The following is a 24870-nucleotide window of genomic DNA, read 5'->3' on the forward strand; positions in this document are numbered from 1 at the left end:
AAATGTATTTCCTTATGATCCTGTACCCCAGGCTGGGACCCTCCAAGCTAGCGCTGGAGAGCAGGTGCTCCAGAAAGACGTCATTTCCGCTGGCCATGATGGAGTAAGGCTGCCAGCCCTGGGAGACTGCCCCAAGGACAGCCCTCTAAATGTAAGAAACAGCTTTTAGTTCTGATGCAAAACGTCTGGTTGTAACAGAGACCAGTTGGTTGTAATCTAGTAGTATGACGGGTTGAAAACCAGTTTACAACGAGATAATAACACCATTAAGACACATGGACCACCTACTAGTTAGAACTAATAGTATTGGAATTCTGATTTTAATTCTGATTCTAATTCTAAGGTTAACCCTTATGTGACATGTCACTTAGTACCACCATGTGATATGATTTCCCCACTGTTGTTATATGTCTCAGAACCTTGTGCCGAAGCCCCCACAAGGCCCCAGGCCCAGCCGAGAGGCCAATATACCAAAGGCAGAAAAGAAGGCCAGAGATGTTATCAAGGCTAAAAAGTCTAGGGAGGCTAAGTCAGGGGTGATATACGTAAGCCGCCAAGTAGTTGGTGTGTTGGCACTGCCTCAAACGCTTCTATCTCTAACAACCAGTTACAGTGAGTATTGATCTCCACTTCCAAAAATCTTGGATTTTTTGATGCAATTCTAAAAGGATATATGGTGGAAGGATCCACTATTATCTACGACTCTCCTCTTTCTGTAGGTGTCCTGCCAGCTATCAAGAAGGGCACTAAAGTGACGAAGGTGGAGACAACAGGTGGGTTTTGGTGACACAGTGTTTATTTCTGATTATACAACTTCAATAGAATCTTTACTGTGGTCACTAGCTTGTTCGGTGGTAATTCTGATTGTCTTCTGTTTCAGAAACCCCAGGTCCCCTGACACCTAATGATGGGGAGATAATGATCTCCTATCCATCTGTTGATGACCTCCTGACCCCAAAGAGTGATGTCACGTCCGAGGTTAAGAGCGATGATGCCTCCTGTCCAATTTCACCTGAGGCGTTCTCTCTAACAAACTTCCTGATGTCTCACCCGTGAGTCCTGCTGTGAACCTCTATATGTGCAGAAAAAATATAATCTATGTAAACACTAGTTTAAGTTGCCAATGATTCCTGGTGTTTGTTTGTTTTCCAGTCAGAGAAAGCTTATCAGGAAGTTCCTCAAACAAATGGTAAGTCCCGCATTTTTTCTGCTTTCAAGGGTGGAGTGATCATTTGAAACAACTATCTTGTAACATAAAAACTACTAGCTGTCAGATGGTTGTTTTCTGTTTCTTTTTCTAAGAACGTGACAGTAGGCGACCTGGATGAAATCATCGAGTGGGTGGTGTGTGTCTCCAGTGAGGTGTTCCTCCCAGTGATGGCTCTGCACAGGACCTCCAGACCAGAGTCGTCAGACTCGTCCCGCTGGGGGTCAGGTGTGCTCCAGATCGTCTCTGAAAAGTTCCACCAGCGGAGTTCTGAGCCGAAGGGAAGGCTCCTGGGCGGGCAGCCGCCCACTCCCCCTTCTGAGACCGACAAGGAGCTTCAGGGCATAACAGATCTGTCTGTGAGTAACATCCTGAAAAGGGCCCAGGAGGACCTCTTCTCTTCTGGTGAGGATGACCTGGAGAACACCCATCCAGGTATTACTCTGACAGAAGAGAAGCTCTCCAGCATCTTCTCAGAGCTGTTCAGGGATGCCTGTGAGAGTGCCCAGGAGGCCGCCAGACGGATCCACCACATGAGGTCTGGAAGAGGCAACAACAGCCAGAATGGGAGTCGGCCTGGGTCGTCACAGGGATCGAGCACATCCAACATGCCAGAGTTGGGAGAACTGGGGTCAGTGAGGAGTCCCAAAGGAAGTGACGTCCATAAAGTCCTTAGCAAGGGGTCCCTCCCTGTCTTTGCCCTGTTTGGGGAGAGGCCAGGGAAGTTGGGGAGACCAGCAGCCCTGCTGGGGAGATGGACGAGACCCAGACTGCCAGCACTCCCAGCATTCCCGGTCTGGGCATGGCGGCAGAAGGAGTAGCCAGACCACCACTCCCACCACCGGCCACAGAGAGGCAGGATTCACAGCCAGTAACATCTTTGATGTTATTGTTCATCTGGCGCACTCTGACACTGACCGGGAACTCCGCCAGGAGTTCAGCAGTGAGGATGATGTTTCACTGAATGACATCATGGACATGAAGTCAACCCCGGCAGTGGAGCCCCTGGGTCAGATCCTGTCCTCATGGAAGCTGGTCAACATGATCTTCAGGGGGAAGGTCCACTACTTTGGGAAGGAGCTCATCTGCAAGGTGTATCAGATGCTTCTGGACACCGGTATGGGCAGGAGGCCAATGGCCCGCCAGAGCAGGTCCGAGCCCATCCTGAAAGACCTGGCTGCCAACCGTAGGCTCTCCAATGAATTCTTCACAGACGTGCTGTACATGTTCATCCAACGGGCCATTAAGAATCTGCTGGAGAACTTCTTGGGTCTGCCGACCACCCCACCAGGTAGAGACATTATGTGGAATGACAAATTTAACTGGATGTATAGGGACGGCTGGGGAACACATCCAGCGAGGAGGAATTGTGGGACAGCGACTCCACCTGGTCAAGTGGGCATGGGCAGGAGGAAGGGACAGAGTCCCGTGGGAGGTGGGCCGCTCTGTTGGAGAAGGGCAGCTTCCTGACCCTCCAGTCCTCCAGCTCCCTCTCCTCTCCGATGACAACAAGGAGGCACTAGGTTAGTTATTATGTTGTTTTTTACCGTCTTTTGCACACACACATTCCCCTTCTTTCTTTTCTCTTATTGTCAGTAATGGTATTTTCATTTTCTCTCTCTTTTTCTTATTTTTCTATACAGTGTTTGGAGACATTTTATGTGTGAAGTATTACTTTGAATCAAATGTCAAACTCATTCTATAGAAGGCCGGGTTTCTGCAGGTTTTCACTCCACCCTTGATTGATGAATTAAGGTCACTAATTAGTTAGAAACTCCTCTCACCTGGTTGTCTAGGTCTTAATTGAAAGGAAAAAACTAAGACCCGCAGACACTCGCCCCCCCATGGAATGAGTTTGACACCCTGTATTAAATAAATGTTGATTTGACCAGGGGCCATCTGCCAGGTCCTGACCACCAGGGTGGGAGACATCCTGAACAGTACCTGCAACGACGATTGCAAGGCCAGGCTCATCATCCAGAAAGGTACACTTATAACCTGTTTTACCCATATGACCAGTAATAACAATGTAATAACCTGTGTAATAACCCGTGTATTACCATTATAGTAAATGTGCTAGATACTGCATAGTGTTATACATGAATGTGGCTTTGAACCATTTCAGAATATGAGTGTATTTTCTTAGGATTGGATTCCGGTGCCAGGGAAAGGTTCCCTGACTCTCCGTGTCCCTCTTCACCCAAGGACGAAGAGGAGGTGGTTGTGAGTGCCATGACTGTCTCATACCCTAAACCCTCCACCTCAACCCAGGCAGCACGGGCAGCTCCTGCCCAGACTCTGGACGTTTTTCTGCCCAGACCCTGCCTGGATGAAGAAGAGGTAGTGCCCAGCTCCTCCTTGAAGGACAACTCTGTGACGACCACCCATGCAGCACTGGCAGCTCCTTCCCAGACCCTGGAAGAAGAGGTGGGAGAAGCTGAGGTGTCCGATGTGAGTGACAGCTCCCTGATGCCCACCAAGGCCCTTGAGAAGATTCCCTCCCTCCTACCAGGCAAGGTCCTTATCGAGGAGGACACCCTCAGTTGCAGCACTCCCTGGGCCACCGTCATGAGCCCCCAGACCCTGAAGTTTATCCTCCACGGCATCATGTGCCGACTGGAGGCCTCAGAGTCCCCCCAGACAAGGAGGGCCAATGACCCCTTCAGGCTGATGAAGGATCTCTTTCTGGAGGTCCAGAATGCCCTGAAGTATGCTGACATCTCTGTCCTCTTTGGCCTGGAGGAGAGCATCCAATTCATTGGGGAGGATGCGGTGAAGGCCATCGTGAAGACTGCAGCTAAAAGATTGTCCCTGCGTTCGGACTCCAACCGGGCTCAACTGCGTGCTGCGCGCTCTGGTGGTGAGGCAGCCATCAGGTGCATGGCGGACACCATCACACAAGTCATAGATGACTATTCCGAGGACTGGAGTTCAGGCGGCCATTTTGGAGCCAGGAGGAGCCGTGCTAGTGGGAGGTCACACTCCTCAACCTCCTCAAGGAGTGACGTCACCCTCACCGAGGAGCTCCTGGCCCGGAGGGAATCCCTTGAAGAGGACCTAGAGGAGATGGCTGATGACAGCACTGGTTTGGAGAAGACCATTGTAAGCTCAGCCATCTCTGCCAAGTCCCAGGTAATTAGCTACATTTCTGAGAGCTCCGAGCCCAACAGCTGTGCCCTCTTCACAGACCTCGAGGACATCACCTCCACACATGTGAGACAGACAAGAACCAGTAGATTGTTTAGTTATTTGGGCTGTTTGATTGTGAGGCATCAACTCAAATCTGTTTCTCTCTCTACGAAGGAGAAGGAGAAGGAAGAGGCTATGAAGGAAGAAGTGAGGAAGTCAGGAAAGAAGAGCCGAAGAAATAATAAGGACCAGAAGAAGAACAAGGTGTCTCCTCTTGGCAATGATAGTAAGTCCTCATTTCTGTCAGTCAACATGTGCGTCTGTCTTCAGCACACTATTGTAATGTAAGGACGGGAGACTATGATGAAGTTATCAGGGTCTTATTCATTAGCCACTAAATGGAAGAGAACAGACTAAAACAGGGAGGAACATTCTTGAACTTGCCAATAACAAATTCTTGTTTTTGTTTTCTGTTTCAAAACATTTTGCTACTGTGTGCCTGAATGAACACGACCCTGATTTCATGCCCTGTTCTATGTCACCTGTTCAGGTACTGTGGCTGCAGATGAGCCGAAGAAAAAACAGGCTCTCTTCCCGCGGATCACAGCTGCCCTGGCAAGACTATTTTGTTTCCCCTGCAAAAAAAGATGCAAAAAGTAACTGTGCAGAGACGAGTTTGGGAAACCCTGATACCACCTCCCCCAACCCACTTTCTAAAAAACACCAGTGCCACCAGAAGAGGGAGACAACCCCCCCTATTCACAACTCATTTTTATTACCCACCCCCATTTAATTTAATAAACACAACGTTCAGCTATTTTGATCTTCTTTACTTTTTTTTACAGACACACCTGCATGCTATAGATTCATAAGGTCAATTTGCTGTGTACAGTATCATTGTTATGAGTAGGTTCACTTTGTCAGTCATTATTTTTACCTTTATTTAACTAGGCAAGTTAGTTTAGAACAAATTCTTATTTTCAATGACGACCTAGGAACATTGGGTTAACTGCCTTGTTCAGGGGCAGAACGACAGATATTTTAGGCTACCTGTCGCTATATAGGTATAGGCTAAATGCCCTAACCTAATTGCAATTTACATAATAAGAGTTACATTAGAATAATTCCCTAATTTTATCTTTCTTGAGAGGGAATAAATCTCTAATACACTATACTCAATATCATACAGTAAGCACACCACCGTATGCCGATGCAAGCCCCGCCTCCCCGCAGAATAAAGAATAGACACGAGTGGATAATTGCGGTGTCACTACAAAGGATACCTTAATTAAGTCAATTCATTGGCTTTAGACATGCCAATCATGTCTGTGTTGTAATCTGATTGGTGTGTGTACCACCTCATGGCAAAAGGTGTAGAAACGCTGAAGCACTCCATTCTGTTTATGATTTCTATTTATGATTGACGCTGCTGTTTAAAGCTATATTTTTTAATGTCTGCCTTATTTGTATTATTACACAGTTGGAGAGGACAGGGGAGATAGGGTGGACAGCTCCGTGTCTAGTAGTTGTAGCCTGTAGCTAGTTATACGTCTTCTGAGGAAGCGCCGACAGACGGACAGCTGTGCGAGTTCGCATTTTCTAATAAAACAGCAGCGCTAGCGATGGCTTCGGCGTAGCATTTCGTACTGTATTTTTCATACGGCGCCGAAGTCGACATTGTGAAGGTTTTGTTCTGTGCTAGTTTCGTGGTGTCCGTGTGTTGGCATGACATAGCAGCTACGAGCAAGAGCCGCTTCGATTATGGGAACATTCAGGTAGGCATTACTGTTTTATTTATAAATGTATTATTTACTGTTGTTCTTGTTATAATTGCATGTGTCACATAAATATTTGTTATGCATGTAGATGGATCGAGCGAAGTTTACGTTTATGCTCCTAAACAAAGCACTTAGACCCTGTGTATTTTTACATTGAGGAAGCCTTAATCTTCATCAGAGGTTACTCGGCGACAGCGGGGCTGATACTGCTCCATTTCTCTCGTCGAATTAATACAGTGGTCTTCATTTGCATATTTCCGGAAAGCGAATAGGCCCCTCAAATGGAAAGGGAAGGCAAGCGAAAAAGAAATTAGCCGAAATAGGCTACATCCCCGTTATTTTTCTGTAGGCTATTGTTTTACGCATAGAAATAAGATGACACATTGTAGCCTCTTCCCCTGCGCGGCCTCAATTTCATACATCGTTTTACAATCGTTGCAACGTTTTGAATGGCCTTCTTGCACTGCAAGACATAGGCTTGAGCTGCAATTTGAATTGGTGACAGATGCTGAAGCATCATCTACAGCGCGAGAGCCTGTTGTACAGGTAGGTAGCAGCCATATGCATCAGCATATTGGCCTGAAATCCGGGCTAAGTGCCATCACACAAACAGAAACAGGCATAAACCCACGGAATTACATCCTCAGCCAGTTCTTTGTAGCCTATACAACGCAGGTTATTTGTCCTTCAGATGTATTCTTTTTGCTAGTGAAGGCATGCTACCGCCGTTAGAATATTGTAGTCAGAAATGGATGTGCCTTGGGTTGGCTTTACTCCAAAATATCATGAGAGCAGAAGATCTCAAAGTATGGATTGTGGCTAACATTTTATTATGGAAGGGCTATTATGGCTGACAATAAACAAGTGAAGTATTCTGCCCCAGGCGTCTGAATTCAGTCTCTTTTGGGGACTTACTATTCAAGGAATAAATTACCTTACATTTCAGACCAATTATGGTTAATATTATAAACGGTGGAATAGAACAGACTAGAGACATACACCACCAAGTGAAAGCGCTGGGTAGATTTCACCAGCACAGAGTGTGTTGAGTGAGAAATCAAGTCATTGCTTTTAGCCTTATCTAGGAAATGCACTCACCATACAGAGAGTGAAATACACGGGCTCTCAAGAAAACAATTATCTGATCTTCACACATCCTCATGACCTTGTTTTGAAAAGAAATGCTATACCCGTTTACCACACACACGCACACACACACACACACACACACACACACACACACACACACACACACACACACACACACACACACACACACAGATGGGACATTTGAACATTACAGCTCAGTAAAAGTGACAGTTGGCATTCACACACGGCTGTCTAAACCTCACTTCTTTCTCATCATCCCTGCTACTTGCTGTTGCTATGGCAATCCATGCTGAGGTGAACTGTGAATGAATGATAACCTAATAGGCCTGTGTGGTGTTGCCAGATGAACAGTCTTTGTGTTTTACACTGGCTTGGCTGTGGCGTGCCTCTGCTGTACAACCTGCTGAATGCCACAATAAGGGCCGTGGAAGTAGGAGGGAGGGATACCATCTACCTGTCCTGATCTCTGTGTCTGTCTGGATCGCTGTCAGGTTCTGTATGTCTGTCTCTGCATCTCTTTGAGGGTCTCTCTGTCTGTCTCTGCATCTCTTTGTGGGTCTCTCTGTCTGTCTCTGCATCTCTTTGAGGGTCTCTCTGTCTGTCTCTGCATCTCTTTGAGGGTCTCTCTGTCTGTCTCTGCATCTCTGTGAGGGTCTCTCTGTCTCTGCATCTCTGACAGGTTCTATCTGTTCGTCACACAAACTCTCTCACTGTGGTTGGTTGGTTGTAGCGATCAGCAGAGGCCTGCCCTGTGCTAAAGGCTCCACTCCATTATCCTGCTGTGCTGCTGACGCTGAGATACTGGGAGCAACTCCATGACCTGACATACCAAGCCTAAAACTTCAGTATCCTGCCCTACTGCAGCTACTACAAGCTCCCTTGTAGTGTGTTGTTCCTGTCATTTTGGTAGCACTACATTACAGCACGGAATAAAGCGGTAATAGAATGGTAACTAGTTAAAGTTACTCACAAAGCAAACCATTATTTGCCCAGATACAGGATGCTACAGATCAGTATAACTGTATTTTTCAGAGACCTCACATACTAGAGGGGTGATAATACAAAAACAACATGGCAGTGTTTCCCCTAAAATTCTCCAAGTGTCTTGGCATGGGGCCCCCCATTGATTTTGTTATAATGTTTGAGTCACTCAGATACACTATATATACAAAAGTACATGGACACCTCTTCAAATTAATGGATTCAAACATTTCAGCTGACAGATGTATAAAATTGAGCACACAGTCATGCAATCTCCATAGACAAACATTGGCAGTAGAATGGCCTTACTGTCAAGTTCAGTGACATTCAACGTGGCACTATCATAGGATGCCACCTTTCCAACAAGTCTGTTTGTCAAATGTCTGCCCTGCTAGAGCTGCCCTGGTCAACTGTAAGTGCTGTTATTGTGAATTGGAAACGTCTAGGAGTAACAACGGCTCAGCCACAAAGTGGTAGGCCACACAAACACACAGAATGGGACCGTTGAGTGTTGTAGCGCGTAAAAATAATCTGTCCTCGGTTGCAACACTCACCACCGACTTCCCAACTGCCTCTGGAAGCAACGTCAGCTTAAGAACTGTTTGTCCGGAGCTTCATGAAAGGGGTTTCCATGACCGAGCAGCCGCACACAAGTCTAAGATCACCATGCGCAATGCCAAGCATTGGCTGGAGTGGCGTATGGCCTGCTGCCATTGGACTCTGGAGCAGTGGAAACGCATTCTCTGGAGTGATGAATCACGCTCCACTAGTTGGCAGACCGACGGACAAATCTGGGTTTGGCCGATCCCAGGAGTATGCTACCTGCCCCAATGCATTGTGCCAACTAAAGTTTGGAGGAGGAATAATGAATCGCCTGGGGCTGTTTTTCATGGTTCGGGATAGGCCCCTTAGTTCCAGTGAAGGGAAATCTTATCGCTACAGCATGCAATGACATTCTAGACGATTCTGTGCTTCCAACTTTGTGGCAACAGTTTGGTGAAGGACCTTTCCTGTTTCAACATGACAATGCCCCCTTGCACAAAGAGTTGTCGGGGTTGGTGTGGAATAACTGGACTGCCCTGCACAGAGCCCTGACCTTAACCCCATCGAACAACTTTGGAATGAATTGGAACGCCGACTGCAAGCCAGGCCTAATTGCCCAGCATCATTGCCCAACCTCACTAATGCTTTTGTGGCTGAATGGAAGCAAGTCCCCGCAGCAATGTTCCAATATCAAGTGGAAAGCCTTCACAGAAGAGTGGAGGCTGTTATGGCAGCAAAGTGGGGACCAACTCTATATTAATGCTCATTATTTGGTAATGAGATGTTTGACAAGCTTTTGGTCATGTAGTGTAGCATAAGAACACAACATAAGACATAGCAAAAATGTGTAGAATTTCAGGAAACTAGCTTTAAAACTGTAAAATGTTTTCTCTTCCCCATGACAAAATGTCTAGAATTGCAAATAGCAGAAAAATTTGCTTTAAAACACCAACATTTTATCTCTGATGCCATGGGAGGGCCTCTAAAAATGTTGGTCGGAGAAGGCGCCGTTGGTCATGCCCACTACCACGCCCCCCCATCTATTTCTCCACCTAGTCAGGTGAACAGGGCCTTGCCCTTTATTATGATAAACAAGCCTGGGCAACCATTTCACCAGAGCTGTTGTCTTGGTTGCACTTGTTTTCTAGGATCACTGGTGTCTGGTAATGTACAGGAATGATTCACCTCAGTTCACAGTTCATTCTCACTGGGAGTATGATTAACGTCACCTCTCTATTGGCCCATTCCACTGTGTGTGGTAAACTATCCAGACCTGTTCTGAAACCCCAGAGGGAGGTTTCATATGGCTTTAATTAAAATAGAGCTGAATGAACACACAATCAACTGGTGACACAATGTCCCGGGGCTATTGTACCAAAGTGGCACAGGTGTGCCAGTAATAGGTCGGATGGTTTCTGTTTGACGCCGCACTAACTATACTGGCCCCAGATCAGTTTGGATCAGTGCCCCAGAAAAGGGGATCTGGTTGGTTCATCTACTGTGGGAAAGTGAGGCTTAAACCAATCCCACAGACATCCCATGTATCGTTTATGTGTGTATTTTCTGTTCATGCCGAGGCAAATGCAAGGGCACCCTGGGTTATGTTGGTGCACAGTGTTTAATCTGTTTGTAATCCGTTTGAGGATGACGCAGCAGTGCTGGTGATCCTTTTAATCTGTATCTTATTGAATCACCTGATCAGGGTCAGATCGGCCTAGCCCCCCCTCCGACAATACACTCACTACCATTGCAGAATAAATGATTAGTCACATCGCATTGCTTTGGAATTTGTTTGGAGGGAGGATGGTGGAAGTGTGTATTTTAAAGCCATGTTCCCCTTGGTATTCATGGAAACGTGATTATCAGGAGGGCGCTTATAGCTAAACTAGGAATTCAGGAAGCTATTCTTGTTCTAAATATGCTTACTTTTAGGGAACTTGGGTAGTCTGAGGGAGCTTCACCGGATGATATGCCATTCTAATTAGCCCAAATGTGTCTGGTCATCATTCAAGCTTACCGTCAAAGCAACGTATTCATTAGATTCATCTCGATTCTAGATAACATCTGCTGTACAGGGCCTTGGACCGATATAACGAATGTATATATAATTCACTTTGTCAAGGAAGGTCATGTGGAGACCAGGCTGTCATTGCCATGATGATTTTGGATGACTAGGGGAGGTCAAGCCTATTAGAGACGAGGGTTAATATGCAGCCATTACAGAATCAGAGGGAATACGTCAACAGCAGTGACGTCAGAAGAGCACAGGGTTCATAATGCTAACCCTAGACACCAGAGTGGGAGAAGAACTGGGCACTACATAGTGGACTACTTTTGACCAGGGCCCATTCCCAAGTAGCAAACTATATAGATCATAGGGTGCCATTTTGGATGCTGCCAGTCGCATGCACTTGGATGTTGTGGCGTTGAGGAGCAAGCCACGTGTCAGCGGACAGATGGGAACAAAGCTGTAAATGAGATGTAGCAACAGCGAGGTTAGGGCGTACAGGAGGTATGACTGGGGGTTTAGCGTGGGGGCTGCCCTTGATGTCAAGCATGGCCTGAGGGGGAGGCACAACACGTACAAGGAGGGAGAGAGGGGAGAGGAGGGGATGGGATGGGTGGATTAGGGGTTCAGGGGGAGAAATGGGGGATAGAGAGGGTTGATAGTTGGGGGTACAATAGGTCTGTCTGTCTGCTGTGGACAGTGGGAGCGAGGATAGGAAGTGCTGAGGCGCACACACAATGTGATAATTGTGCACGTGGATAGCGGTTTACATACAAACTCATGCATAGGCACAACACAGTGCTCACATTGAAGCTGCCCCATTCACGGCAAGGGAGAAGCTGCTGTTTACACACACAACAGGGCACACACAACAGGGCTCACATTGAGGCTCCCTCATGTGCTGGGTACAGCCTTTGTTCCCCCAGGGCTAACCCCATCTCCAGTACTCTGCAGTCCCAAGTCACCATGGTGGTGTCTCAAATTGCACCCTATTCCTTAAATAGTGCAGTACTTTTAACCAGGGCCCATAAGGCTCTGATCAAAAGTAGTGCACTATATAGGGTGCCGTTTGGGAAGGACAACATGCAACCTCCAGACACACTAAATGGGAGAACTTCTGCATTCAGGTACATTCAGTGCTATTTTTTTGTTGTCCTACCGTTACCCTTAGAGAGATTTAATGTACTGATAACCAGAGCAGCAATTGTCCCACATATTGCTGTTGCCGAGCATGACTCACAGAGTTGACTACAGCCTGGCTTCAATGACATTGTTGTATACCCCCCCTGGTGTACATCCTACTGTAGCTGGACTGGAGTGATTCCTGGTGAGATGACCAATGGGGATGCCAGTAATTTAGGGGATTAGTTTTCAGAGGAAGACTATTGTTATATTTTCAGAGATGTTAAGGTTATTTCTTGCATTGCTTTCTTAAAAGGTAACTACAGTTGAAGTCGGAAATGTAAATACACTTAAACTCAGTTTTTCACTATTCCCGACATTTAATCCTAGTAAAAAATACAATGTTTTAGGTCAGTTAGGATCACCACTTTATTTTAAGAATGTGAAATGTCAGAATAATAGTAGAGTGATTTATTTCAGCTTTTATTTCTTTCATCACATTCCCAGTGGGTCAGACGTTTACATACACTGAATTAGTATTTGGTAGCGTTGCCTTTCAATTGTTGGGTCAAACGTTTTGGGTATCCTTCTACGAGGTTCCCACAATAATTTGGGTGAATTTTGGCCCGTTCTTCCTGACAGAGCTGATGTAACTGAGTCAGATTTGTAGGCCTCCTTGCTCACATACACTTTTTCAGTTCTGTCCACAAATTTTCTAAAGGATTGAGGTCAGGGCTTTGTGATACCTTGACTTTGTTGTCCTTAAGCCATTTTGCTACAACTTTGGATGTATGCTTGGGGTCATTGTCCATTTGGAAGACTCATTTGCAACCAAGCTTAAACTTCCTGACTGATGTCTTGAGATGTTGCTCAATATATCCACATAATTTTCAGTCCTCATGAAGCCATCTACCACAACATGATGCTGCCACCCCTGCTTCACAGTTCGGATGGTGTTCTTCGGCTTGCAAGCCTCCCCCTTTTTCCTCCAAACATAACGATGGTCATTATGGCCAAACAGTTCTATTTTTGTTTCTTCAGACCAGAGGACATTTCTCCAAAAAGTATGATCTTTGTCCCCATGTGCAGTTGCAAACCGTAGTCTGGCTTTTTTATGGCAGTTTTGAAGCAGTGGCTTCTTCCTGGCTGAGCGGCCTTTCAGGTTATGTCGATATAGGACTCCTTTTACTGTGGATATAGATACTTTTTTACCGGTTTCCTCCAGCATCTTCACAAGGTCCTTTGCTGTTGTTCTGGGATTGATTTGCACTTTTTGCACCAAAGTACGTTCATCTCTAGGAGACAGAACGCGTCTCCTTCCTGAGCGGTATGACGGCTTGCGTATTATTGTTTGCACAGATGAACGTGGTACCTTCAGGTGTTTGGAAATTGCTCCCAAGGATAAACCAGAATTGTGGAGGTCTACAATTGTTTTTCTGAGGTCTTGGCTTATTTCTTTAGATTTTCCCATGATATCAAGCAAAGAGGCACTGAGTTTGAAGGTAGGCCTTGAAATACATCCACAGGTACACCTCCAATTGACTCAAATTATGTCAATTAGCCTATCAGAAGCTTCTGAAGCCATGACATTTTCAGAAATTTTCAAGCTGTTTAAGGGCACAGTCAACTTAGTGTATGTAAACTTCTGACCCACTGGAATTATGATTTAAGTGAAATAATCTGTCTGTAAACAATTGATGGAACAATGACTTGTGTCATGCACAAAGTAGATATCCTAACCGACTTGCCAAAACTATAGTTTGTTAACATGAAATTTGTGGAGTGGTTGAAAAACGAGTTTTAATGACTCCAACCTAAGTGAATGTAACCTTCCCGACTTCAACTGTATATGCATCGTCACAGTGAGCAGTCGAGAGGAATATCAAGGGTTAAAGTTCAGTATTTCTAGTGTCATAAGATTAGCTTTGATAAAATTAGGCTACAACTTTTCTCTGTTGCTATTGTTACGTTGTTTTGGAGGAACTAGCTACGTGTCATTCTTAGAGAGGATTGTGACGGTTTGGGGACGCCTGTTTTCCTGAGCTGCTTCTTCTGATTCAATTGGGCTCATGCTAGTTAATGGCTCTTTTGATTGGCCTCTCCCAGCACATGAATGGCGTCCTTGTCCCTCCATCCCTCTGCAGTGTTTTTCCCCTTCAAACAATATTTTTTTATTTTCTCTCTGGGCAGTTTTTCTGTTTTCCTTGTCGTTGTCGTGCTTCAGTAGACATATGTATCAGTGTGACTATGGCTGATATTAAAACAGCTAGGGTGTGTGTGAGTTGTAGTCATAGACCTGTTCAGCATTCCGAGGATGGCTAGCCCATTCCCCTCATCTCTCTCGCGCTCACTCGCAGATGTGCATAAGCCCTACATTCTGTGGTTCCGTTTGTCAAATGTATGCTGAATTACCCTCGGCTTGGGGTTAGGCCTATCTCTCCTCTCCCTCTATGTGGATTGGGGCCACCAGCTCGGCTGGACTCTGGCTTACCCAGTAATAGAGCTCCCATACATGATGCAGACCAGGGCTGTACTTCTGTCCATAGAAACAGAATCACTAGAATGGAAATGCTATGAGGGTGCAGTCAAATTGCCATTGCCAAAGGTGTTTTACTTGTTCGAATAATTATATTTCTATGAGGCTGTCAGTTTCCTTTTTCATTCTAGTAATTCTATTTTTATGGTGCTGCCTGGCTGCCAAGTAGAACAGGAAAGAACCCTGGCCACCGCAATTTGGCTGCACCCTCATGGGATTCTCATTCTAGTAATTCCATTTCTATGGTGCAGCTTGGCTGCCACAGACTGGAGTGCAGAGAGGAACTGCTGAGCAGCATTGGTATCTTCATGATTAAACAGTAGCAGCGGACCTCTGGTTTATCACTGACCAATGGTTCCCCCCTATTAGTTTTGTGATTAGTAGCTGCATTGTGCAGTGCACAGTCTGTTCTTGGCTTTACTAGAGGGTGGAGATAGGATAGTGGACTGAGAGAGTAACAGGCCTTGCCTACCTGGCCTCGCCTCACATAGGCCAGTAGAATGTTGCACATTGTGAATCACAAGCCTGAGTGCGTACACACACACACACACACACACACACACACACACACACACACACACACACACACACCACAACAATATACACAAAACCTTCCTTATCAGAAAATGGGATTTCATGGATTTAACCTCTGCTTAAATTGCCATTATTTCTTTCTTTGTCAATGGATTTGCATGAGAAAACAAACAATTAGAAATTATAATACTTTGAGGAATGTTGTTTTGTATTTTCATAGCTCTGCAGATTTCTACTACATCAACATGGCCTATCTTTCTCAACACATTCTTTCTAGTTTGCTAATCTCATAATTAATTATGGCTCCAATCCAATCACCTTTAATGCACAGTCTCTTCCTGCTTGCTTGATATTCACAGCATGATGTCATCAAACATTCATGACATCACATTTAATGGTAATCTAGCTAATGTTGATCCATCAGTGAGTGATTTAAATGGTGATCTACTCTGCAACACAGAGTGCTAGGACACAACCCTTAGTCATGGTATATTGGTTCTGTAACAAATCCCCTGAGGATTTATTGCTATTATAAACTGATTACCAACGTAATTGGAGCAGTAAAAATACATGTCTTGTCATACCCATACAGTCTGATATACCACGACTTTCAGCCAGTCAGCATTCACAGCTCGCACCACCCAGTTTATAATACAGGATTACATCATGATCCATTAAATCCATACACTTTTATAATGTGTGCGTCCCAAATGGCACCCTAATTCCTATATAGTGCACTCGTTTGCCCAGCGCCCTGGTCAAAAGTAGTGCACTATAGAGAATAGGGTGCCATTTGAGACACAAACCAATCTCTTTATAAAGAAGACTGTAAGTGAATGTTGAGTCACAGTGAGACAATGGCCATTATAGAATGTGATGTCATCATCCATAGTGACTCAGGCCCACACCCTGATAACCACTCCCGTAGCAAGTGGACGGCTATAATATCGTTCACTGTGGATTGACTGTGATCAATTCACTTAGATGGGAATCAAGGGACTGTATGTGAATTATTTTTGTTTGTTGTGTTTGACATAGAAATTGGCTCTGTAGGAAAATGTCAAACAACCAAATGATCTTTTCATAGCACTTAACCATTTATCACAGAATTCAACCAACAGTTGACCTCGTATAAGCATTGACTAACGAGACACAGGACTATGTACAGTGCATTCTGAAGTATTCAGACCTCGTGACTTTTTCCACATTTTGTTACGCTACAGCCTTATTGTAAAATGGATTAAATTGTTTTTCCCCCCTCATCAATCTACACACAATGCCCCATAATGACAAAGCAAAAACTGTTTAAAAAAAAAAAAAACATTTTTACATTTTTTAAACATTTTTATATATATGTATATATGTATATATATACAGTGCCTTGCGAAAGTATTCGGCCCCCTTGAACTTTGCGACTTTTTGCCACATTTCAGGCTTCAAACATAAAGATATAAAACTGTATTTTTTGAGAAGAATCAACAACAAGTGGGACACAATCATGAAGTGGAACGACATTTATTGGATATTTCAAACTTTTTTAACAAATCAAAAACTGAAAAATTCACTGTATCACAATTCCAGTGGGTCAGAAGTTTACATACACTAAGTTGACTGTGCCTTTAAACAGCTTGGAAAATTTCAGAAAATGTCATGGCTTTAGAAGTTTCTGATAGACAAATTGACATAATTTGAGTCATATGGAGGTGTACCTGTGGATGTATTTCAAGGCCTACCTTCAAACTCAGTGTCTCTTTGCTTGACATCATAAAAAATCGAAAGAAATCGGCCAAGACCTCAGAATATTTTTTTAGACCACAAGTCTGGTTCATTCTTGGGAGCAATTTCCAAACGCCTGAAGGTACCACGCTCATCTGTGCAAACAATAGTATGCAAGTATAAACACCATGGGACCACGCAGCCATCTTACCGCTCAGGAAGGAGACGCGTTCTGTCTCCTAGAGATGAACGTACGTTGGTGTGAAAAGTGCAAATCAATCCCAGAACAACAGCAAAGGACTTTGTGAAGATGCTGGAGGAAACAGTTACAAAGTATCTATAACCACAGTAAAACATATCCTATATCGACATAACCTGAAAGGCCGCTCAGCAAGGAAGAAGCCACGGCTCCAAAACCGCCATAAAAAAAGCCAGACTACGGTTTGCAACTGCACATGGGGACAAATATCATACTTTTTGGAGAAATATCCTCTGTTCTGATGAAACAAAAATAGAACTGTTTGGCCATAATGACCATCGTTATGTTTGGAGGAAAAAGGGGGATGCTTGCAAGCTGAAGAACACCATCCCAACCGTGAAGCACGGGGGTGGCAGTATCATGTTGTGGGGGTGCTTTGCTGGTGTACTTCACAAAATAGATGGCATCATGAGGACTGAAAATTATGTGGATATATTGAATTAACATCTCAACACATCAATCAGGAAGTTAAAGCTTGGTCACAAATGGGTCTTCCAAATGGACAATGACCCCAAGCATACTTCCAAAGTTGTGGCAAAATGGCTTAAGGACAACAAAGTCAAGGTATTGGAGTGGCCATCACAAAGCCCTAACCTCAATACTATTGAAATTTTGTGGTCAGAACTGAAAAAGCGTATGCAAGCAAGGAGGCCTATAAACATGACTTAGTTACAACAGCTCTGTCAGGAGGAATGGGCCAAAATGCACCCAACTTATTGTGGGAAGCTTGTGGAAGGCTACCCAAAACGTTTGACCCAAGTTAAACAATTTAAAGGCAATGCTACCAAATACTAATTGAGTGTATGTTAACTTCTGACTCACTGGGAATGTGACGAATGAAACAAAATCTGAAATAAATCATTCTCTCTACTATTATTGTGACATTTCACATTCTTAAAATAAAGTGGTGATCCTAACTGACCTAAGACAGGGAATTGTTACATTTCACCATTCCTGAATTTTTTTTATAGTATTTGCCTAAGGTGTATGTAAACTTCCGACTTAAACTGTATGTAAACATCATTATTAGAGCCCTGCGGTTGTGGGTGATGCAGTTTCTGTTCCAGGTGGCGATATAGCCGGGCAGGATGTTCTCAATTGTGCATCTGTAGAAGTTTGAGGGTTTTATTTGACAAGTCAAATATCTTCAGCCTCCTGAGGTTGAAGAGACGCTGTTGCGCCTTTTTCACTGCACTGTCTGTATGGGTGGACCATTTCAGTCTGTCCGTGATGTGTACGCCGAGGAACTCAACTTTCCATCCAACTTGGGAGCGTCGCTGCACAGCTATTTTCAGGTCTCTCCAGAGATGTTCAATCGGGTTCAAGTCCGGGCTCTGGCTGGGCCAATCAAGGATCTTCAGAGACTTGTCCCGAAGCCACTCTTGCGTTGTTTTGGCTGTGTGCTTCGGGTCGTTGCCCTGTTGGAAGGTGAACCTTCATCCCAGTCTGAGGTCTGGAGCACTCTGGAGCAGGTTTTCATCATGGAATTCTCTGTACTTTGCTCCGTTCATCTTTCCCTCGATCCTGACTAGGCTCCCAGTCCCTGCCACTGAAAAACACACCTACAGCATGATGCTGCCACCACCATGCTTCACCGTAGGGATGGTGCCAGGTTTCCTCCAGATGTGGATCTTGGCATTCAGGCCAGAGAATCTTGTTTCTCATCCTTTAGGTGTCTTTTGGAAAACTCCAAGTGGGCTGTCATGGAAGCAACTCCAGTAAAATTCACGTCTTTTTACTCTACCATAAAGGCCTGATTGGTGGAGTGCAATAGAGATTGTTGTCCTCCTGGAAGGTTCTCCCATCTCCACAGAGAAACTGGAGCTCTGTCAGAGTGACCATTGGGTTCTTGGTCACCTCCCTGACCAAGGCATTCTCCCCCGATTGCTCAGTTTTGCCGGGCGGCCAGCTCTAGGAAGAGTCTTGGTGTTTACAAACTTCTTCCATTTAGAATGATGGAGACCACTCTTGGGGACCTTCAATGCTGCAAAAATGTTTTGGTGCCCTTCCCCAGATCTGTGCCTCAACACAATCCTGTCTTGGAGCTCTACGGGCCTTATATAGACAGGTGTGTGCCTTTCCAAATCATGTCCATTCAATTGAATATACCACAGGTGGACTCCAAGTTGTAGAAACATCTCAAGGATGGTTAATGGAAACAGGATTTTTGAGTCTCAATACTTACAGGAGAAGTTTGGACACCTATTCATTGCAGGGTTTTTCTTTATTTTTACTATTTTCTACATTGTAGAATAATAGTTAACTATGAAATAACACATATGGAATCATGTAGTAACCAAAAAAGTGTTAAGCAAATCAAAATATATTTGAGATTGTTCAAATCAAAGTAGCCACCCTTTGCCTTGATGACAGCTTTGCATACTCTTGGCATTCTCTCAACCACCTTCATGAGGTAGTCATCAGGAATAAATGCATTTCAATTAACAGGTGTGCCTTGTTAATTTGTGGAATTTATTTCCTTAATGTGTTTGAGCCAATCAGTTGTGTTGTGACAAGGTAGGGTGGGTATACACTTGATAGCCCTATTTGGTAAAAGACCAAGTCCATATAATGTCAAGAACAGCTCAAATAAGCAAAGAGAAATTACAGACCATTACTTTTTAAGACATGAAGGTCAGTAAATCCTGAAATTGAAGAACTTTGAAAGTTTCAAGTGTAGTCGTAAAAAACTGAAATAGTGAAAATTAAGAAAAACCCTTGAATGAGTAGGTGTGTACTAACTTTTGACTGGTACTGTATGGTAATAAGGTATTTTATATTTTTAATAAATTAGCAAAAATGTCTACAAACCTCTTCTTTGTCATTATGGGGTAGTGTGTGTAGATTGAGATTTTTATTTTATTTAATCCATTTTAGAATAAGGCTGTAAAATAACAACATTTGGAAAAAGTCAAGGGTCTGAATACTTTCCGAATGCTATGTATGTATGTATGCTGAACAAAAATGTAAACGCAGCATGCATTCAGATTTCACTGAGTTACAGTTCATATAAGGAAATCAGTCAATTTGAAATGAATTCATTAGGCCCTCATCTATGGATTTTACATGAATGGGAATGCAGATCTGTGTCTATTGTACAAAAGAAGGTAGGGGCATGGATCAGAAAACTAGTCAGTTTCTGGTGTGACCACCATTTGCTTCATGCAGCGCGACACATTTCCTTCTGATAGTTGATCAGGCTATTGATTGTTTCCTGTGGAACACGCTGTAGTATACATTGATCGGTGAGTATGCAGGCCAGGGAAGACCTGAGAGATTGAGGAATTGTGTACAGATCCTTGCGGCATGGGGCTGTGCATTATCATGCTGAAACATGAGGTGATGGCGGCTGATTAATGGCACGACAATGGGCCTCAGGATCTCGTCACGGTACCTCTGTGCATTCAAATTGACAATGATCAAATGCAATTGTGTTCATTGTCTGTAGCTTATGCCTGCCCATACCATAACCCCACCGCTACCATGGTGCACTCAAACCGCTCGCCCACACAATGACATACACATGGTCAGCGGTTGAGGCCAGTTTGACGTACTGCCAAATTCCCTAAAACCACGTTGGAGGTGGCTTACGGTATAAAAATGGGCATTCAATTCTCTGGCAACAGCGCTTGTGGACATTCCTGCAGTCAGCATGCCAATTGCACGCTCCTTCAGAACTTGTGGCATTGTGTTGTGTCACAAAACTGCACATTTTAGAGTGTCCTTTTATTGACCCCAGCACAAGGTGCACCTGTGTAATGATTATGCTGTTTATCAGCTTCTTGATATGCCACACTTGTCAGGTGGATGGATTATCTTGGTAAAGGAGAAATGTTCACTAACAGGGATGTAATCAAATTTGTTCACGAAATTTGAGAGAAATAAGCTTTTTTTTGTGCATATGGAACATTTCTGGGATCTTTTATTTCAGCTCATGAAACATGGGACCAACACTTTACATGTTGCATTCATATTTTTGTTCAGTGTATGTCCTCGTAATTCAAATGTCCTCTAAATTCACAACAGGTTTGAGGAACCCTGATCCGATTGGCTCCGGCACCGCCCTACCAGGTGACCCTACAGCCGGGGAGACGTGTAAGGAGACCCAGCCACAGCCTCCCCTGTCCAACAGTGCGTTGCACTGTGCCTACCACCACAACCATGCCCACCCCCAGCGGCAGCCCCGAGAGAGAGGGCTCCACAGGGGGACCCAACCAGCTGCAGTGTCCCCCCTCCTCTCCCCCTGGCATGGACCATTCCATGGGCAGCCCCCTCCTCAGCCCGGACTCATCTTGCCAAGATGCCATGCTCTCAGCCCCCGCTGCCTCCCCTGCTGACTCGGAGAGCCTGAGCCCTGACGAGCTAGAGCTGCTGGCCAAGCTGGAGGAGCAGAACAGGTGAGAAAGAGATGGGAACTGGGGTTCACATGTGTTGCACAGTAGCTACAGGTAACTGCCAAAATAAAGGAAACCCCAACATAAGTTGTCTTTAATAGGGCGTTGGGCCACCACGAGTGGTCAGAACAGCTTCCATCCACCCTGGCATAGATTCTACAAGTGTCTGGAACTCTGTTGGAGGGATGCGACACCATTCTTCCGCGAGACATTCCATAGTTTATTGTTTTGTTGACGGTGGTGGAAAAGGCTGTCTCAGGCACTGCTCCAGGATCTCCCATAAGTGTTCTGTTGGGTGGAGATCTGGTGACTGACACACACACACTTTAAACCCCCTATACTCCTTTGAGACCCCTCTTTCAAAGTCACTGAGATCTCTTCTTTTTAGCCATGGTAGCCAAATTAATGGCCAACTGGGTGTTTTTCTACATAGATGCTAAGCATGATGGGATGTTAATTGCTTAATTAACTCAGGAACCACACCTGTGTAGAAGCACCTGCTTTCAATATACTTTGTATGCCTCATTTACTCAAGTGTCATTTATTTAGGCAGTTACCTGTATGTTTCCATGAACTTGTCCAGTGGTTTTGTGTGGACATTTAGAAAGTTTGCATAGAAAATAGATGTGACAATTGCCTGCCACGTTGCGTTTCCATTGAACTGTCTTGTGTCGATTTTAAAAACATCTGGACGTAATGACATCCCACAAAAACAACAAACACTTTTTTTTTGCAAAAACGTGTCATGTAAAAATTAAGTGGTTGAAATGTTTCCGTTATCCATTCAAGGCAAATTGTACATGACTAAATTGGCGGCAGCCTGTCTGCCCTCCCACCTATCTGTTTAATGTCTCACTGTCTGCCCTCCCACCTATCTGTTTGATGTCTCACTGTCTGCCCTCCCACCTATCTGTTTCATGTTTAATGTCTCAGGTAGCCTGTCTGCCTTCCCACCTATCTGTTTCATGTTTAATGTCTCAGGTAGCCTGTCTGCCTTCCCACCTATCTGTTTCATGTTTAATGTCTCAGGTAGCCTGTCTGCCTTCCCACCTATCTGTTTCATGTTTAATGTCTCAGGTAGCCTGTCTGCCTTCCCACCTATCTGTTTCATGTTTAATGTCTCAGGTGGGAGGGCAGACAGGCTACCTGAGACATTAAACATGAAACAGATAGGTGGGAGGGCAGACAGGCTACCTATCTGTTTCATGTTTAATGTCTCAGGTAGCCTGTCTGCCCTCCCACCTATCTGTTTAATGTCTCACTGTCTGCCCTCCCACCTATCTGTTTAATGTCTCACTGTCTGCCCTCCCACCTATCTATTTCATGTCTCAGGTAGCCTGTCTGCCCTCCCACCTATCTGTTTAATGTCTCAGGCAGCCTGTCTGCCCTCCCACCTGTCTGTTTAATGTCTCAGGTAGCCTGTCTGCCCTCCCACCTATCTGTTTAATGTCTCACTGTCTGCCCTCCCACCTATCTGTTTGATGTCTCACTGTCTGCCCTCCCACCTATCTGTTTAATGTCTCACTGTCTGCCCTCCCACCTATCTGTTTGATGTCTCACTGTCTGCCCTCCCACCTATCTGTTTCATGTTTAATGTCTCAGGTAGCCTGTCTGCCCTCCCACCTATCTGTTTCATGTTTAATGTCTCAGGTAGCCTGTCTGCCTTCCCACCTATCTGTTTCATGTTTAATGTCTCAGGTAGCCTGTCTGCCCTCCCACCTATCTGTTTCATGTTTAATGTCTCAGGTAGCCTGTCTGCCTTCCCACCTATCTGTTTCATGTTTAATGTCTCAGGTAGCCTGTCTGCCCTCCCACCTATCTGTTTCATGTTTAATGTCTCAGGTAGCCTGTCTGTCCTCCCACCTATCTGTTTCATGTTTTATGTCTCAGGTGGGAGGGCAGACAGGCTACCTATCTGTTTCATGTTTAATGTCTCAGGTAGCCTGTCTGCCTTCCCACCTATCTGTTTCATGTTTAATGTCTCAGGGAGCCTGTCTGCCCTCCCACCTATCTGTTTCATGTTTAATGTCTCAGGTAGCCTGTCTGCCCTCCCACCTATCTGTTTCATGTTTAATGTCTCAGGTAGCCTGTCTGCCCTCCCACCTATCTGTTTAATGTCTCAGGTAGCCTGTCTGCCCTCCCACCTATCTGTTTAATGTCTCAGGTAGCCTGTCTGCCCTCCCACCTATCTGTTTAATGTCTCAGGTGGCCTGTCTGCCCTCCCACCTATCTGTTTAATGTCTCAGGTAGCCTGTCTGCCATCCCACCTATCTGTTTAATGTCTCACTGTCTGCCCTCCCACCTATCTGTTTAATGTCTCAGGTGCCTGTCTGCCCTCCCACCTATCTGTTTAATGTCTCAGGTAGCCTGTCTGCCCTCCCACCTATCTGTTTAATGTCTCAGGTAGCCTGTCTGCCCTCCCACCTATCTGTTTAATGTCTCAGGTAGCCTGTCTGCCCTCCCACCTATCTGTTTCATGTCTCAGGTAGCCTGTCTGCCCTCCCACCTATCTGTTTCATGTCTCAGGTAGCCTGTCTGCCCTCCCACCTATCTGTTTAATGTCTCAGGTAGCCTGTCTGCCCTCCCACCTATCTGTTTAATGTCTCACTGTCTGCCCTCCCACCTATCTGTTTAATGTCTCAGGTGCCTGTCTGCCCTCCCACCTATCTGTTTAATGTCTCAGGTAGCCTGTCTGCCCTCCCACCTATCTGTTTAATGTCTCAGGTGCCTGTCTGCCCTCCCACCTATCTGTTTAATGTCTCAGGTAGCCTGTCTGCCCTCCCACCTATCTGTTTCATGTCTCAGGTAGCCTGTCTGCCCTCCCACCTATCTGTTTCATGTCTCAGGTAGCCTGTCTGCCCTCCCACCTATCTGTTTAATGTCTCACTGTCTGCCCTCCCACCTATCTGTTTAATGTCTCACTGTCTGCCCTCCCACCTATCTGTTTAATGTCTCACTGTCTGCCTTCCCACCTATCTGTTTGATGTCTCACTGTCTGCCCTCCCACCTATCTGTTTCATGTTTAATGTCTCAGGTAGCCTGTCTGCCCTCCCACCTATCTGTTTCATGTTTAATGTCTCAGGTAGCCTGTCTGCCTTCCCACCTATCTGTTTCATGTTTAATGTCTCAGGTAGCCTGTCTGCCTTCCCACCTATCTGTTTCATGTTTAATGTCTCAGGTAGCCTGTCTGCCCTCCCACCTATCTGTTTCATGTTTAATGTCTCAGGTAGCCTGTCTGTCCTCCCACCTATCTGTTTCATGTTTTATGTCTCAGGTGGGAGGGCAGACAGGCTACCTATCTGTTTCATGTTTAATGTCTCAGGTAGCCTGTCTGCCTTCCCACCTATCTGTTTCATGTTTAATGTCTCAGGTAGCCTGTCTGCCCTCCCACCTATCTGTTTCATGTTTAATGTCTCAGGTAGCCTGTCTGCCCTCCCACCTATCTGTTTAATGTCTCAGGTAGCCTGTCTGCCCTCCCACCTATCTGTTTAATGTCTCAGGTAGCCTGTCTGCCCTCCCACCTATCTGTTTAATGTCTCAGGTAGCCTGTCTG

General features: G+C 45.1%; 2 protein-coding genes and 1 long non-coding RNA gene across 3 annotated transcripts in view; all 3 read left to right on the forward strand.

The window, feature by feature from the left end:
• Window positions 1–422: 422 nt before the first annotated feature.
• Window positions 423–1041, forward strand: LOC135559899 (uncharacterized). The gene is made up of 3 exons (XR_010458589.1): window positions 423–612; window positions 720–773; window positions 881–1041. It is a non-coding gene; the product is annotated as an uncharacterized LOC135559899 (long non-coding RNA).
• Window positions 1042–5106, forward strand: LOC135559818 (uncharacterized). Its single transcript, XM_065000693.1, has 8 exons — window positions 1042–1052; window positions 1153–1189; window positions 1303–1838; window positions 1921–2642; window positions 3100–3192; window positions 3354–4339; window positions 4511–4622; window positions 4887–5106. Exons 1-8 carry the CDS (start codon window positions 1042–1044, stop codon window positions 4994–4996), a joined length of 2607 nt encoding a protein of 868 aa, XP_064856765.1. The 3' UTR covers window positions 4997–5106.
• A 594-nt stretch (window positions 5107–5700) lies between these two features.
• The window catches only part of LOC115142481 (EVI5-like protein), a 63215-nt gene continuing 44045 nt past the window's right edge, over window positions 5701–24870 (forward strand). Inside the window, 2 exon segments of the mRNA XM_029681984.2 lie at window positions 5701–6111; window positions 20950–21320. Coding sequence (XP_029537844.2) covers window positions 21085–21320 — 236 coding nt within the window. The 5' untranslated portion in view covers window positions 5701–6111; window positions 20950–21084.

This window comes from Oncorhynchus nerka, linkage group LG15 (genome assembly GCF_034236695.1).
Source record: "Oncorhynchus nerka isolate Pitt River linkage group LG15, Oner_Uvic_2.0, whole genome shotgun sequence".
NCBI classification, from domain to species: domain Eukaryota; kingdom Metazoa; phylum Chordata; class Actinopteri; order Salmoniformes; family Salmonidae; genus Oncorhynchus; species Oncorhynchus nerka.

Bases quoted from the DNA above. Each gene is read 5' to 3' on its own strand.
- LOC135559818 (XM_065000693.1), top strand. The intron at 1,839-1,920 runs GTCAGTGAGGAG...CTGTTTGGGGAG, and splicing joins CCAGAGTTGGGAGAACTGGG to AGGCCAGGGAAGTTGGGGAG. The intron at 4,340-4,510 runs GTAATTAGCTAC...CTCTCTACGAAG, and splicing joins CCATCTCTGCCAAGTCCCAG to GAGAAGGAGAAGGAAGAGGC.